Source organism: Mercenaria mercenaria, chromosome 12, assembly GCF_021730395.1.
Source record: "Mercenaria mercenaria strain notata chromosome 12, MADL_Memer_1, whole genome shotgun sequence".
NCBI classification, from domain to species: Eukaryota; Metazoa; Mollusca; class Bivalvia; order Venerida; family Veneridae; genus Mercenaria; species Mercenaria mercenaria.
Genome location: NC_069372.1, coordinates 13,180,216 through 13,198,560, shown reverse-complemented (window position 1 = coordinate 13,198,560; position 18,345 = coordinate 13,180,216). Strand labels below are relative to the sequence as shown.

General features: G+C 33.6%; 1 protein-coding gene and 1 long non-coding RNA gene across 3 annotated transcripts; both read right to left on the bottom strand.

The window, feature by feature from the left end:
- Positions 1-1,617: 1,617 nt before the first annotated feature.
- LOC128547227 (uncharacterized) lies at positions 1,618-4,419 on the bottom strand. Its single transcript, XR_008366380.1, has 4 exons — positions 4,369-4,419; positions 2,775-2,990; positions 2,044-2,261; positions 1,618-1,923 (listed from the first exon to the last, which is right to left on the bottom strand). It is a non-coding gene; the product is annotated as an uncharacterized LOC128547227 (long non-coding RNA).
- Positions 4,420-7,400: 2,981 nt separating this feature from the next.
- LOC123535062 (heat shock 70 kDa protein 12B-like) lies at positions 7,401-17,975 on the bottom strand. 2 transcript variants are annotated; one of them, XR_008366379.1, is made up of 7 exons: positions 17,852-17,975; positions 15,956-16,099; positions 14,771-15,028; positions 13,912-14,130; positions 13,327-13,471; positions 10,785-12,240; positions 7,401-10,278 (listed from the first exon to the last, which is right to left on the bottom strand). XR_008366379.1 is itself a non-coding variant. In XM_053519246.1 (6 exons), the coding sequence occupies exons 1-6, from the start codon at positions 17,858-17,860 to the stop codon at positions 11,171-11,173; spliced, it is 1,845 nt and encodes a 614-aa protein (XP_053375221.1). In that variant the 5' UTR covers positions 17,861-17,975; the 3' UTR covers positions 10,306-11,170. The 2 variants fall into 2 exon arrangements, 1 of the variants encoding a protein (XP_053375221.1); XM_053519246.1 differs by lacking the exon at positions 7,401-10,278 and having other exon boundaries at positions 10,306-12,240.
- Positions 17,976-18,345: the final 370 nt, after the last annotated feature.

Sequence of the window (18,345 nt, the reverse complement as noted above, 5' to 3'; positions counted from 1 at the left end):
CCGAGGAAGTTCTAACTTTTGCCTGTTTCCTAGCTACCGGCTTGTGCACACATGTCACGTGCAGTATTATTTTCTATAACGGTTCCTTTTGTCCCTATCATGCGTTCGACAGAATACCAAAGGAAGATAAAAATACACTGACATGGGAATATCCGGACCCGGCATGAATCATTCCTGGTAACTATCAGTTCCGTGAACATAAATTTAAAACGAAGTCTTAGATGTACACCAAAATATCAAGTAATAGAATCTCTTAAAGATTGACTACACACATTTTGTTTAGAACTATAACATTTGATTTGTGTATCAAAGGATTATATTCACTTTTCTGCTAATGTTTTAGCATTTCGACAAATATTATTAATGTTCTCAAATTAAAACAAATAAGAAATCAGCGTAAGCCTGGTGAATACGACTTTTGGCTAGAACGCACTTTACCGATACGCATTTCATGTTTCAATAAAAGTTCTCGAAATCATTCATTTATTTCAAGAATTTCATGAAATAATATCTTTGTTTTATCATTACTGGAATTTGATATCATATATCCACAAATATAAACACAAACTGAATTTAAATTAATGGAAGTTTACGAAATAAGTATAAAACGTCGTTATTTTAACTGGGGGTAGGGGAAGCGCAACGGTAAATAGAACGAAATCTAAGTCGGTACCCCCATTTTTCTTTTACGGAATCGATAGCGATTGAAATTTTGCACGCTTGTTCAAATTTATTCAAAAAACTATCTGGCAGTTTCTTAAATATGGCGTCTTTACGCAAAATTTTGGGTGAAGCTCGACGTCAGTTTTGCGCCATAAATCGTTTGCCTCCGATGTGACGTCGAAATAAACTTGACAACTTATATATCATTGGAGAGATGATTTTAATACAAACTTGAAAATAAAGAATTTTGCCGTATTTTTGTTGTATATAAAAACGCTACTTAAAAAACCTGTCAAGTACGTCATTTTGCGCTCTGCTGAAAAATGACGTTAGTGGTCATGTTTGAAGATTTACAGCTGCAAAATGGAGAATAACAGAAAACTGGAAAAAATACCAGTCAATCGAAAATATCGTCAATGGTAAATATGGTAAAATTTCATAACAGTCCGTTGAAAATTGTAAGGTGGCGCATATTACCTTAAGCTCCCCAGTGGTGTTTTTGCCACTGATCGTTCCAAGGCGGTGCCCCACTGTGTTCCTTTGTTTGTTCGTTTTGTCTTCTTGTGTAGGCTTTGTGTGTGTGTGTGTGTATGTGTGTGTGTGTTCCTTTGTTTGTTCGTTTTGTCCTCTTGTGTTGGCTTTGTGTGTGTGCACGTGTATGTGTGTGTGTTTGTGGTGTGCACGTCTGCGTGCTGTAGGTTTCGTTTTGGGGAGGCTGCGATTTTGGTACGTGGCATTCCCTGTTTGATATTTGTCTTTGTTTGTTTTTTTTTTTTTTCACTGAACGTCTTTTTCCATCCATCTCCTATGAAGTTGTCGCAACAGACTTGTAGAAAAGCCTCATTTATCTTTTGGCCTCCAACTGGATCACCTAGTGGTGGGCATATTTCTACAAGACGCCCAGTTTCTTCTACTTTAACTGCGGACAAGTCAGCTGTACCACCTGTAACAATTGCTACACAGCGGTGAATGTGTAACAAATGTTACCTTTAAAGTTAAATATAGTTCAACACAAAACGATTTGATTACATCAAATATTCCAATTACAGCTTTGTAAAGATCTCAGCATTTTAATGGTTTTCTTCTTAATAATCAGGAATAAGTCTAGAACATACCGCCTAAATCTGCTACTAGAAATTTATTTCCTTTCATCCCGAGGTCATTCATTTCTTTTCTATGTTCTTCGGGGAGATGTAAACAATATATGGATGCGGCTTCAGATTCTAGTGCCAATAACACATTGATATTACCTATCCCAGCCTAAAATTATACAAAATTATGAAACTGACCATTTCATTGAAGAACAAAATGATCATTATTACTGGACTATAACATAATCTACACGAAAATATAACTGACAGTTAAGAAACTCTTAATTACCTCTACCGCTGCATCTCTCATAAACTTCTTTGCTTTTTCTGACCATATTGCTGGAACGGTGACTACAGAAAGGGTCTTCTTAAGCTCCACCGTTAAGTCTTTTGTCTTCAGTTTCTGTAAACAGTTATCTTTCAAAGTTCGATGAACAACGACATAAGGTCAAATAAGGACACTTGTTGTCCTATCTGATCTTCTACGAGCTGTTCTCGGTGGAATCGCTGTAATATAAATCTGTTTATGTCAAAACACTATTTTATTCACCTTTATCTTTAAATTCACATAAGCATAATTTTACGCATTTGCACATCTATACACGAACACGTAGATAACGATAAGCATAAACAGTATCTTCGGAAATGTTGTCAGAAAAAAAACGCATGTGCAATAAAAGAAAACGTGTCATTGGATTAGGGTGTGACTTCAGTCGATATTACAAAATCATTGTTGTAAAATAAAAAAAGCAGATATGATGATTTAGTATCAAAGAAAGACTAGTATAACTCCTTACATTTTACATCAGCATTTGTCCGCTTGATATACGCAAAAGAGAGCTCCTTAATATTCACTGGATTATTTTGTTTTACTTTTTATTTACAATTACTATAATCTATGAGTTTTTATTACTGAACATTCAGTTGTAAATTTGGACACGTACCACTGTTGCAGTACATCATCGAATTTATTCTTAGGGTGACATTAACTGATACTATAAATATCTATGGTACATGTACCTCAATGTACATCAATAGCTTGAACCGTCTAAAGAAATAGTACTTCCCAGCAAGCGCGTGTGCATGTTGTTTCTGTCTTACTATTCCTGTGTAAACTCTTTCAGCTTCGTTTATCTCTGTCCAGTCATCATAGAGATCACCAAGGCTTTAAACCAGCACCCCGTTTTTCGTCGCGTTTTGTTTTCTTTTCTCTTTGAGCGAATTCGATGATGGTGTCTGTAATAACAATATTTCTTATTACACTGCCAAGTCTCTCTGTCTATACCTACCTGCAAAGATCCTCCTCCCCAAATGGTATTCAAATGAATCTCACTTCTGTTAGTTTCAAATTCCGCTCTCTTTTGCCATGCATACCCTGAGTAGGTACTGCCAATATCCAAAGCCACTACGAGCTTAGGTCCTTTAATGATGCTCTCAAAAGTAAACAAACTTAAGAAGTTACTAAAACATAGTATGCAGGGGATATTTGTTTGTTTCAGTTACTAAAACATAGTATACAGAGTATATTTGTTTGTTTCAGTGTAAGATCGCAATATATTTTATCGAGTAAACACCATTATACAATAGTTTCACGAGTGTAAATAAAACTATCAAAGAGCTGCATGCTTTTTTTTGTGAAAATGTTGACCATGGTACCGTTATGAACTCTTCTTGTAGAAAATCGATAACTTTTGATAACTTGAGTTTTTTCCAAGAAACAAGCTTACATTAGAAATTTCATAAATTTCTGTCACAATAGGACATAACTTTGACAAAATAAAAGAAAAGCTAGAATTACTTTCCTTGCGTAGTCTCACTATTTATCCCAAAAAGTTTGATCTAAAAAAGTCATAGTTTTAACAAAATGTAAGCAAGAGTTCTGTTACTTGATGACGTTGTATGTAATGCCAAATAAATGTGTGAAGTTTCAAACCATTCCGTTTAGTATTTTTTGAGCAACCTGCTGACATGCAAAATTTCTGTGACGCCGGTACCGTCAAAAGGATGGCAAAAAAGCTCTACTATGCGAAGCTAAAACATGTAAAAATACCTTCAGGGTAAAATTAGTAGTTATTTCATGTTTGAAATAAAAATGCATTTAAACTTGAGTGCATTTATGTATATGTCTATATGTTACGATTCAACTTAAATTTCGTTTTTCTTAGGTTCAAAAACTTGCAGGTTTCTTCCGTTTTGACAGATATGTCAAATAGGACAATATAGTATTTTCTTTACAATCGATTAATTGACTCAATGCACACAAATTGTTTAATGCTGAACATTAGACCAACATTGATATAACCCATTTAGAATGTTACGTCTCCGACATGGAATTTTAGGAACCCTAAATAAAATATTAAAAGCCATCAGATATTATTAATTGGCTGTTCATATTTTGCACACACTATTTCAACTGAATAAATTTACTGAATATAAAACAGCAAAGTAACGAAACAGAATTCCATCGACTTCAGAAACACTATTACTCATGCCATAAAGAATTATGATTTTACTGTGTGTCACTGGATATTTAAAAAAAAAAAACGTTCTGAAAAAATGACAGCTTGAAAACAAAAGTAAACAATCGATAGATTTAAAGTAATGATATACTCACGAATTCCATTTCTGGATGCACCAATAGTCAGCCGCTTACTTAGTCAAAAACGAAACTTAAAATGGACTTTACCTTATTGAGGATATTAATCTATATACACAATTTAGATAATGTGATAACCCATTTAAACGGTTATATAGGGCGTGTTTTATCAACAAATACGGACATTTAACGGCCGTGCTTGTTTCATCACTACACAGACTGATTTTATGTGCCAGTTTACTTTATGCATAAAAACTAACTTTATTCAAAATTAAACTTAATTACGTTATAAGTATATATGTGTGTGCATCAACAAATTTGGGTATTGGAAAACTTGTGGTGGAATGCAATATCTCGATAATTTGATAATTACCAACGATATTGTAGAATAAAGCTCAAGGTAATATCTATATACAGTCAATATTATTTTTTTTAAAAAAGTAAGATGATGCCACAATCGTTTTGAAATATAGCATAACGGAATAAAATCAAATTATTGCGTCTCTTTTACCATGTTTTTCTTATGTGCATAATACAAATTGTAATCGATAAAAAATAGAAATAAAGTTTTTAGGGCCAAATTAACAAGCTGAGAATGTTGATGTATGTTCACTTTAAAACTGAAAAAAATATTTCAGAAGATTGGAAAGTCGATACGTCCAAAGCCAATACAGCGATGGCTGTAGATAAATAAGTTTATTTTATGCTAACTAATGAAATACTGTATTATATCAGTTAAATATATTCATATTTCATCACTCACACTGAAAATATGAAATCTATATTTTCACACTGTGAGAAATATAGCTCCGCCCCCTCATTACATTGTGTATGAATTTTAAATTATTTGCTTAAAACAGGAAGAAGATTGTAGCCGCACTTTGTTCTTTATAGTATATTTCTCGATTCAAATTATTTTACTTAAAGAGAATTTCATACCGTTATGCAGCAAAAAATAAAACAATATGGAACTTTATGTTGCATGCGTCTTTATAACGTCACAGCACGTCTGACGTCATGTCTGTTTACGCGCGTCTGTTTCCCGCGCTGAGATTAAAATAGTTGCAAAATGCACATCTCAACGTAATTGAGCATAAAATAAAAAGAAAATTTGTTTGTTTTTCGTGAATATAGAATATATCTCACCTCGAAGTGAGAAAATTTTCACATTTTCACTCGCGCTACGCACTCGTGAAAATATTTGAAATTTTCTCACTTCTCAGTGAGATATATTCCGTATTCACTCAAAACAAACAAATATCCTCTATATATCCAAAACGTTCATATGAGAAAAAAATAAACGATTACTATACAGTACTTACGTAAACATGAAATAAACATGGCGGTGTGGATAAATAGTGTGTGTTATGTTATAAACAATACACACTAAAATGTATAACTAGCCGCAGTATATATTGTACTGCATGTACCACTAACATTCTTTTTAAAAATGACTTTAACTACATGACTTTTTATTGTAAATGTATTTCTGCATACAGTTGTCATTTATATATATAGCCAGATTAAAGGTTTTTCTTTCCCCTAAAGGCGGCCAATCACAATTAAGCAACAGTTTTATCATTTTTTTACTTACCTATATTTCGTTATTGTAAAATATTTTAGTCAAAGATGCGCGTAATATATCTTTAAGCTTACATCGAAACGACATAACCCAAATTACCGGCTAGTTCGCAAGATATATTTTATTTATGTATTTTATGCCAGCAGCCTCGTGCCCTTAAAAGTTAGGCCATTGGTGCTCTGACGAAATTGTTCTGTACATTGGTGTAATTATACCTTAGATTTATATGTTATAATTTGGTATTTTGTTAGAGTCTTTCTCAGCGCGGAGCTATTTTATTCACACTGTCTTGTCTAACTTATTGAAAATACGGTAAGTGCGAGGTTAGCATGTCCTAATTGCTTTAAACCTCGCTGTTTCCTTTATACAGGTTATTGACCGTTTCAAGGAGATTCCCCTATTTTTAATTTGTTTTTTATGTTACATATATATTTGATTTTTTATGTTATATATATCGTCTCTTTGTTAATAGTGTTTCTTTCCCCCCCCCCCCCCCCCCCCCCCGTTAACCCCCCTTCTCACCGCCATCCTCATCGACTCCTTGTCCTTACACCCCCTCTATAACTCTATAAGTGAGATTAGGTGCCCACCATATGTTTTGCCGCCGGACGTCCCTTGGCGATGCCCGACGTGTTGTTTTTTCCTGCTTGTCTGTTCGCTTGCTGTCTCTTTGTTCACCCTTTTATCTACCCCTTACCCATTTTTTTACTTTGCAATATGATTAAACTATATTTGTTGTTTGATTTTTGAAGCAACACGACTGCTATATATTTACGTTACTGTTTCTTTTTGTTGCGGGTCTACTCTGCGGGGTATGGCTCTATGTCTGTGTTTTGGGATTTATATGCTTCCGTGAAATGAAACCTTTCATTTTTTTAAATTCGCGAAACTTGAGTGTTTGCATCAGTACAAAGCATTATAATATGTGAATATAGGTCGAATTATGTAGACCAATGCATCTTTTTGGTTCTGCCATAACGTGGTAAATCAGACTAGACATACTGCACATGGTCTTGTTTTTACTTCATAATGTTGTTCTTGTTGATGTTGTTTGTTCTGTAAGACTTAAAGTGCCTATTCTATGAATTTGACTTTCTGCTCTTTAAAATAAAGTTAAGAGGCCTAAATAAGTGTTTCTTTTACCTTGCTAGAGAGCTTTTTATGTATTTCTGAATAGAAAATGTATCTCTGAAGAGAAATGTCTCGTCTGTGAGTTTTACTTCTCAAGGTTTTACGGTTGATAAGAAGATACCGACTGAACGCGGACGCCCGTATTTATAGCCTTCGGAGTGCCAATGGCATTGACTTTGACCAATGAAAATCCCGGCTTAAGACTAGGTACTGTGATACGCTCAAAGCAATATTTAACAATGAAAACAATAAAAGTGCATTATATTTCAGGCTCGAGTACTACATGCACGGCTAAAAAGAAAAGCCACATAATTATACATGATATACGTTATGAAATAACATATTGACAAAAATGTTTCGCTAACAATATATAGTACATACACAGTAAAATGTTAAAATTGACATGGAATACCCGGCTTGCACCAGGCTTTAAGTTATCTTATCATAAATATGAATCCCTAAAAAGTTTCATTCATAACAAAGATACATTCACGAAAAGCCGGACCCTAAAATGTAGTTCTGTGTCCGCCATTTTAAAATACCCTAAATGGTGCAAGACAGCATCGTCGGAAATGTTCCAATACGTCTGTAGATAGTCATATTGTGGTAAAAATCTCTTCCTGTACGTGTCCGAGAGTAATTAATATATTCGCTAAAAGAACCATCTGCCTCCTGGACTAATTATCGCAAGAGTTCCGTATCCTAATGTAGAGTACTCTCTCACCAGCAGCAATGTCAACTATGATGCCGTTCTAATTTTATGAAGAATCTTTGTAGGAAACAGTCCATTTGTAGGAACGTTATTTAGGTGTGACGTATATAAACATTTTAAATATCAAAAACAGCCATTGTATTAAGTTAAATTACACTAGTTCAACAGTTATGTGTATGCTAAATGCTTATTTGTCACATAATTTCATGACGTTCATTTTGTAAGGGAGAATTCCGTTACACCAATTTGTAACCTTTACCTTTAAGCTAAGGGTCCGAATTTTGCGCGTGACACGTCGTCTGATCAAGGTAAACATTTGTGCCAAGTAAAATTAAAATCCCTTGATTAATGCACGTGTTATGGACCAAACACGAAATTTCTGACGGACAGACGGACGAAAAGAGAGAATGACGGACGGACAGGCGGACGGAAAAGCGCAATCTTAAAGTCCCTGAAACTGATTTTTAACCATAAGGTGACTAATAAACGTTATCGACGCCATGTTTCTAAATTTGAAAATATATTCATTGTCGAAAATATGCTTTGCTATATTTTGCATTATGTAAAATAGTAAAGAAACAAAGTTAAACACACTAAAACTCATTTGTTTGAAATACAAGAACAAATAAGTCTCAGATATTTTTGAGATTTTCGTGGTTTCGGCAAAAGCTTATTTTTCGTGACAACATGAATTGAATTTCGTAGATTTCATATAATATTATGAAGATGACATTAAGGAAACACATATTCGTTGGCATTTCATTTAGTGTATTGAGGCAATAAGGAAATAGAAGATAAAAATTCCTCACGAAAATTACAGATTTCATAGTATGAGATATATACGGCTGGGGTTAGACTAACAACCATGTCAGTCCTTGAAATATTTGAACTTTTTTGTTACAATTTTTGTGAAGGGCCACTTTTCGTGTATAATATATTAACTATAGCTTTGGAATTTCGCATACTTCTTAATCATCATTTGAGATCAGTGTTGACCAAGAATCCTAACACTCGTTTCAATTTCATCAGAATTATGGCCCTTATGTAGAGACTTACCCTAAGCCTTCTTTACTCAAGGGAAACAATCGGTTTAGAGCGTGAAAACCGTGCAGTCTATATTATAACAGTGCAATGGAAAAGTAACCTATCTACTTTATCTGCTATACGGGATAACACAGTCATGCATTTAACAGTCCTGAAATTGTTTTCTTTTGATTTTCTTATATTTCTAGATAGATATTTTTCCCATACGCATATATATGGGTAGCAGAGATTGTTCTCTTTCCAGGAATAGCTTTCTCAGCCTATTTTACCTTGTGAAATTCTATGATTTTTAACTTATTAAAAATCGTCAGTTTGTTGAAAAAATTCACCACAGAAATGTCAAACTAGGGTATTAAACGATTTGATCTTCACATAATTTCCTTTTCAAACTGCTGACCATTGAGTAATTATACATGATATTTTCGTGCCTAGAGGTCAAGAGTGCATGGTTTGCATGAAATATTACGTACATAGTCAGCTAAGCCTACAATTAAGTTTTGGCGAAGTTGTCTCCATTTTTTCCAAATAATTTACCCAGGATCATTTTTTTCAGTTCAGATAACAGTTTTTCTTTCAGAAAATGATATTTAAAATATTTTTTCAGACTGTATACTTTGACACAGTTAGCTACACATTATATGTTAAGAAAATAAAGCCTACTCGAAGTTTGTATTTTCAGTTCCAGTGCCTACCTTACGTAATGTCTTGGATACTTTTTGGTTTAGGTCCAGTTTACTTATATACTATAATGACACCAGCTTTGAAACTTTACAAACTTGTTTATCATCATTAGATGGGTATGTAGACAAAGAGTAATATAATTGTCTATACACACATAAATCAAATTAAAACATTTTTAGTTGTATATATACGGTACTGTATTTAAAATATCATACATTTCATTTTAATTACTGATTAAACATAATATATAAAACAGTAACCATTACAGCCATTACAACTTGACATTTCAGAATGACTTACCACTGTAATTTATCTTAAGAGATCCCTTAAACATGTTTATTTTACAAAAATAACAAGCATGTAGTGAAATTTTAATACGGACCTGTACATGCTTAGACAAAACAATTGTTAGTTTTTTACCTTTATACTTATTCCAAACGCGGTAATGTCCAAATAAGTAGTTATTACATTAGAATGGCGATCTAAATGATGGTCCCAAACGTAAATGTATCCTCTAAACCCATGGAAACTTTTCAATTCCGTATCAGATGATCAAAAAATCGTTTGTATTGGTAAATAAAATGAAAATAGTTCGACTAAATGATTGTAAAAATACCTGGTCATAATCTGTAATATCATTATGGATAAACAGCCATATGCACAAAACATTTAAATATTCAAAAATGTCACGAGGACTGTAGCGGAGACATAAATGCAACGGCATGGATAACAGGTTTGGATGACTTAGTCTCTTTGTCTTGTTTGCTGTTTGGACCATCTGCAAATTTAATATAAGATAATAAAGTTTATTTCTAAGAAATGTTTTAATATTTTACAAAGAAAGCGTAAGCATTCAGTAGCCTATGTAGAATATTTCAAATGTATATGCTAATAAAAAAGATATGTACATGTGTGTAATTTACAAGAATATTCATACGTAGATCAGTACAAATCGTTAATTTTACATTCTGTGTATTTAATCTGTCCGAGGTAACTACTGACAGTTTGAAAGCGAGTATCTTCAAGATCTTTTAATGGATTACACGTGTTCCGACATATAGCATGAGAAAAGTGTTGATTTAAATATTTTGGTGCAAAAGTTTAATTGTTTAGACAGATGTATGCGGGGCTAGGTTTAGTCTTAAATATGTTGATGCACACATTATACGTAACATTTGTTTAAGCACTTGCAAAAGGAAACATCCCCGCGGAACGATATCTGTAAATAGGATAGCTCCATTGTTTCACAAAAATACGTTAAACGATAAAAGTCGACTAGTTTACCTTAAATGATCATTCCAAGATGATGTACAGCTCAAGACGGAAATTTACCCTTTTTGCAATAATTACAACAACATGGGTAACTAGGGAACTATGTTATGTACGCATGTATTAAAAACCTATAAAATACTTTTTCTCCACAATATAGGCCATGCCATACCATAAAAGTAACTGTTATACAGGGGCAATGCATATATCGAAACACTAAATCCTGCACATAAAGTCTTTTCTATTACTTCTCAACGCCGTCCATTCCTTTTCAACAATTTGGGTTTCAACGCTCTACAAAGTCTGAAGGTAACTCAGAAAGTAACCACTATTTTATACGATTCTTTATATGGTCGTTACAAAAACTTCTCATCAAACCTTTACAGTCCGTGTAATTCGGGTTACATATTACCGAATTTAATGTCTGTATTATATTCTTTCCCAGATACCTTGTCTGTTGCAATTACAGACAATTCTGTTCCACCATAGATCATGGTCACTTCGACTTCTCTTTTAGTACTGCCTGTTGTGTCTGAGATATCAACTGTAATTTTTGCTAACTGTTTACAGCCGTCTTCAGTTGTGTACTTCGGATTCAACGAGGTGGACGTAAAGACAAGAAGCACAAGTTTTGTTTGCTTTCTAAACAAGGGAAAGTAACTCTGTACTGGCTGTCTGTTGCCAAGCACAACAGATTGACCTTTACGTACATGTACGTCGAAAATATCTTCGCAAAGGTCTTTTCCCGTTTCCTTATTTCTCCATTTCTTCGTCTTGTCATGTTTTTTAGGATCAAATGGCAAATTCGTCCTAATTCCGAATGTTTCTCTACTTTTACGACTTTTGAATAACATGGGGTCTTGCCCAAAGAGCACTGCTCCTTTCAAGACAGCTTTGAAGGGTGAAGATGGTACCACAACTTTGATTTCTGGAAAGTCGTTAGCTATCCATTGACGGATGCTTTCGATCACGATCGGCGATTCCGCAAAACCGCCAGCAAGAACTACCGTTTTCAATCCATTTACTTCTTCTCTGTTGAGCACTTTTCTGATGGTTGTATACACCACTTGGCATGTTTCCTTGAACAGGTTGTCACGAATCAGAGTTGAATTAAACTTTAGCTCTCTGTCCTGAAATGAAAGGTAGTTATTTTCTTTTAATCGTATAGTTTTATCTTCCAGTTTATCACGCACCTGTGCTGGAACTTCAAGTTCAATCATTTCTCCATCTGGATCTTCTGAACCAATAGTCACTTTCTTTCTTTCAAAATCTGCTTCCATCTTCAGCATTTCAACTGGGGTTGCTTTACTGAACGTCTCTTTCCATCCATCTCCCTCAAAGTTGTCATGACAAACTTGCAGAAATGCCTCATTGATCTTTTGCCCTCCTACTGGATCACCTAGTGGTGGACATATTTCCTTAAGTAGCCCTGTTTCTTCTACTTCAACTGCAGATAAGTCCGCGGTTCCACCTACAATAATGATAAAACGATACTAGAATGAAATATAAATAGATACAAAATCATAATTTGTTCAACTAACAAAAGGAAGAACTTTTAAGTAAGCCCCTGTCCTATAGTCTGATATACATGTTTGTATTTGCATACGAGAACATAAAACAAAAACAAGACCGGGACCGTGTAACACAAGATATGTCATTATAACTTTGAAATGCATCATAATCTTAAACTGAAGCAGGAACTTACACAAAATTTGCATTTCTAAATTATTTTATTACATTTCTGATGCTGTTTAAGTTATATTAATGAAAAGAGATCATTAGTAAAAGTGTGAAAAAAAATGTAGTATCCAATTCTGACTTACTCGGTATTGAATTTTGATCAGCGGATTCATATCAATTTTGTTTAAGTTGTGCGTAGGAAAATTTGAAACGGCTAATGTTTTTAAAAAAGTGTTTAAAGTGGATGCTATCATTTTAAAAATTCTGAATATATAAATGTATACTTTATGTTGTAACTGTTAGTCTATAGAACAGTCTCTGTGCCAGTACTTTACTCTTTAACTTATATAGTTATAGGACAGCTGGCTTCAATTGCCATCTAAACATTTGTACAAAAAATTGTTTACAACTTTCTATTTATTGTTAGACTAGTGTGTTATTCTATAGAAGGGACATACAACGGAATCATTTTGTTCGTATTTGAGATGTAAAGAAAACCTAATATAACATATATGCGTACAATCAAATACACACATATTTCAGTAAATGCAATGTTTGTAAAGGAAAAAGTGTGGTCATCGTATTTAATGTCAATCATTACTAAATCAGTATTTCCACTGTGATCGCTAACGCATCCAAATAATACAGGAACGTTAAACAAATGGTAGCTACAAACAATAATACAAATAATAATGATCTTCTGCAACCGCATTCGTTGTAACACTTAAGTGTAAACCTTTTTTACATAAACTGATTTTACACTTGCTGTGACTGTCATTCAGAAAATGTTCTGGTAACGCTAACATCAGGATGTTTAGGATGATTGTTTATTGTTTTCTGATACAAAAAAAATACAATAATATAAATTCTAACATACCGCCTAAGTCTGCAACAAGAAACTTCTGTCCTTTCATTCCGAGGTCATTCATTTCTTTTCTTTGTCCTTCAGGCAAATGCAAACAATAAATAGCTGCTGTTTCAGGTTCAAGGGCCAACAAAATATTTCGTTTACCAATACCAGCCTAAAGTATAAAAAAAAATGTTTGTTACCGTTTCTCACCATTACTTTATTGTTTTTTTTTTTTTTTTTTTTGTTTTTTTTTTTTGTTGTTGTTTTTGTTTTTTTCATTTAAACTTTGCAATATCGACATCACTGTTTCGTATAATAGATATTTCAGAATCGAAATGATATGACGGTAACACTTCATTCACACATTCTGAATCGATTGTCAGGTCAACTGTCAGGTCAACTGACTTTATTTAGCACCATAAAATAGTGCTTCCCGATTTCATCTACTTATTTATCTATAAAAAATATATAAAATATAGCAGTCCTAGTGAAATCATTCCACAGGCTTATAACATCAGCCTCATGTTTATATATATTTAAACATAGTTCTGCTATCTGCTATGTATCATTTCTTAGATAAAACAATACCCAGAATCAAGAACTCTTAGTTACCTCAACTGCCGCGTCCCGCATAAATTTCTTAGCTTCATCAGACCATATTGCCGGAACAGTGACTACAAAAAGGGTCTTGTTGAGTTCAACGTTTACGCCGTTTGTCTTCAGTTTTTTCAAGCAATGATCTTTCAAAGTTTTGATGAACAGTGACATTACATCAAATAAGGGCAACTGTTGTCCAATCTGGTCCTCTACTAACAGCTCACGATGGAATCCCTGAAAACATATCTATATAAATCAGCACACTGTTTTACATACTTTCTCCTGCGCACGCCCGCATTTGTACGCACTTGTTAATTTATGCACGGTAACACGATCTTTTACTAAGTGAAAAATTGCATCTTAGCACATTTACTTTTGTTTAAAAGAAAGGCCTTCGGTTGGTATCACAATAAATAAAACTTCAGCGCTGTTATATTTTCTGTTCCTTTTGAGATTATGGAATGCACTCATTTTACTACAATAGAATTCCGCTTAAGCCGGTGCTTGGGGTTGTTGCACGCTCCATCATTACCTCTCATGAACAAACTCAATCAAACCGAGTTTGTTTGACTGCATTCTATGCTTCCAAGGAATCTCTTTAAATATTTTATTATAATACACAATTTTAAAAAAGTTGACTTTGTATAAGTTATACAGGGATAAAAGCATTATTCCATTTTGTTTTCAACTTTTGCTGCTTAATTACACAAGAGCTCTTGCCTAGGTCATCATCTTTATCATTTTTCATTTACAGATATTGAAATTGAATGAACCATTAAAATAACAAGAATTTGAAGCCTTAACAATTCTAATGCAATTGTTACTGTGGCAGTTTATCGGTGAATATCACTGAAGTCTTCAATTTCTATATTACCTGATTGTAGAGCAGTAACTTAAACCTTTTGAAGAAATAGAACTGTCCGGCAAGCTCGTGCGCATCTTGTTTCTGTTTCGCCAATCCAATGTAAACTCTCTCAGCTTCATGTCCAATTTTTGTCTTTATTTCATCATTTATGTTTAGTTTAATACCGCCTAGTGACTGCGAGAGACTGAGATTTTCTTGTTTTTGGTCAATAGCTCCCTCCTCATTCTTTTGACATTCTATGAGGATACATGTTGTTGTTTTGTGAAGCTGAATAAAGCAATGTAACTGGTTAATCGGGTTTTTTAATCTCGTGTCAATCAGAAGTTTATCTGAATATGTTGATGAAGTTTAAAAGAGTAATGAATATTTACAGGTTTGAATTGTTGCCAAATACTTGTAACCGGAGTGTTTACATATCATTTTATCTATCTAATGTTTGAAATCGATTCAAACTTATGTATAACCTTACGCTCATTTTCGAATAGAGGCGTTTATGTATTTATTTATCAATTTATAACTTGTGCAATACTTATGTTAAAAGTGTAGATATAGGTTATGTTTTAAAGGCATCAGTCCAACCTACATTCTTCTGTTTGTCAGTGTACATAATCCATCCAAAGTGCCTATCTACAGGTAAGTAGTTTTTCAAATACGACAAATAAGTTAGGCTTTGATTTCAATACAATTGAAATAATGTAAATGCTTTTTAGGTGTACTGAATCTTTTTTTATACAAAATAACAAACACTTGTCGAGAACAGGTTTATACGGGAACAGAATCCAGGAACACTTGTTAAATGAAAAAAAAAACAGCGTCAACTCCCCCTCCATACTCTCCCCCCCCCCCCCCCCCACCACACCCCTAAAAAGGCCAAAAGAAGTGTAATAGTTGCTGAACCTTGAACTTTTCATATAAATTATTCTACATGCAATTATAAGGACATCATGTAAATTAATTACTTCGGCAAGTTTTCAAGAGATTGAACTAATACCGTAAACCTGCTAGTGCCAAAGACTTTATATCCTCCACAGGTTCTCGAGTTAATCGGCGGCTGGGCATACATTATTTTAGCCACTATTGGCGTAGGGACTTGAGCTTCGCATTGGCCTATACCAATATGTTTACTCTTAGGTGTGTCTTAAATGTTGGTATTAGTATTAATCCTGTAAAACTGCATCATCCATGTTCCCTTACCTGCAGAGAACCTGCTCCCCAACTCGTATTGAAGTGAATCTCACTTCTATTAGTTTCGAATTCCGCTCTTTCTTGCCACGCATACCCTGAGTAGGTACTGCCAATATCCAAAGCCACAACTAATTTGGGACCTTTAATGATGCTCTGAAAGAGTTGTTATGATATATAGACATATTGAAACAAAGTAATCCTCTTAGTCGATCATACAGCAGTATAATTGTCTGTGACTACCAAAGATTTATACTTTTTCATGAAATATTGTAGCAAATTTATAGTCAGAAATACACGTCGTACTAAATGAAATGTCTAAAGCACGACTGTGTTTTCTTACAAATAAAAATGAAACGTTCAGTTTCACATATTAACAGTGATAATTTTAACGATTATAAGTCCACGACCTAAGGACTATTATAAAAAAAGAACTTCTACTCTTAAAACTGAATTACTTACACTGTGATGAAACCAAATTCATCATGAAATTATTTCTTGCATACTAATTTATTTTAAGTCGATTGTAAAACTAGTTCGTCACTAAAAGCAATTCATAACAAGAGCTGTCACAGGACAGTGACGCTCAATTTTTCACATGCCTTGTCAATAGAATGAAAATAGAAGTTGAAAAGGGAGCACGATTTTGTAAAGAAGAAAAATAGATTCCTGAAACCTGTACAGTGTATGTCAGATTATCACAATAAATAAGTGTATTAAGTTTCAGTCTATTCGCATTGGTTACTGGGATCACCTTTATGGAATCTGTGTAACGCAAGTCAGTTCATCACAGTGAATAAGTGTGTGAAATGTCAATGCATTACCACAAGTGGTTACCGAGATACCAGCTTACATACAAAAACTTTACCAAATCCGAACGCAGACACCGACGCAGACACCGACATCGACACACGAGCGTGTCCAATAGCTCTACCTATTCTTCGAAAAGTCGAGCTAAAAATGTATGTTTATTGAAACCTACAGAGGTAGCTGAATGGATCTTTGAAGGGTTGCAAATTTAATGAAAACTTTCCTTACCAAAAGCGCCGCTAGCTTTTCTATGTAAAGGTTTAATCATTTTTTTTCTGTAAAAGTAATGGCGCATAAAGTGTTTTGTTTGTATACTTTTTGTTTGTTTTTGTTTTGTTATTTGTCTTTATTTTGCTCAACTTCTAGCACATAAGTTTGTGAAACATCTACGGTTGAAACACAAAAGCCGTTTAATATGTTATCTTTATCAGAAAATTCAGACATGTTCTGTGTTTCCAAAAAATGTGAATTTAGTTTGAATTGGGTTAAATAAACCATGAACGTATCTGATTTCTTCATTTTTGACAAATAGACTAATATCTAGGCTTAAGAAATAAGCGAAGCAAATAAGACAATTTATTACATGTTTTGCAGTAAACAGTTGAAATAATAGACAATAGAGAAAAGGTTTTTGATTGTTTATTTGTTTCTTTCTTTCATTTATATTTATTTCTTTTATTTTTCTCTGCAATGAAAAGTACAACATAAAAAAGTAGTACAAAATATGCAAAACTTAAGTCATGAAATGAAACATTAATAACATACGCAAAAGAACACCCTATATTTAATGTAAACTCGTGACGTGTTATAACTTTACAAAAACATAAATGTTATCTACCTGTATTTATCAGAAAGCCAACGCTTGATCAATATGTCACGGTTATTTACAGTTTTTTTATAAGTGAGTCTTTAAGTATTATGCATATCAAAATTCAGCTTTTTAACTTTACTGAACGAACTGTATGTATATAAATCTATATTGAAATTACTTAATATACGATTTCGCGTATTGTCACATATAAACCTAACATAGTCAATTTTCATAACGTTCTTAATTAATGTAAATTAGTAAAAGATTTCAAAAAATGATATACTCACCAACTCCATTTCCAGAATCACCAGCAGTCCAGTAGCGGTGTTCTTTACACATTCAAAAACGGACACTTCCTGATTTACGACGTAATAGCAAAACAAAATCTAAATTTAGAACACGTAAAACCCAATTTAAATGGTTTTATATGTAGAAGTAAACTGTAAACAAGAAACGGAAATTTAACACAGACGCATGCCACTGGTACGATAGTGATTTTATCTTTTGTATTTAAAGAATATTTTATTAACGACAATTTATTTACAACATGTAGACATATCAAAAAGGAATAGATGATTAAGTAGTAAGTTGAATCATTTGAAACTTTCTCTTTGAATATCTTGCTTGCAATCTGACTAAAGTACATCTCCCATTAACGCTTCGCTTTGGATCTGAAGACGTGCTATTGATAGTCGTTCTGACGACCCTTCAGCTAGCCAATCAGAGCCTGCTTGCAGCATTTTGAAAATGAAAGCAGAAGTTCAAACAAATCTATATTTAG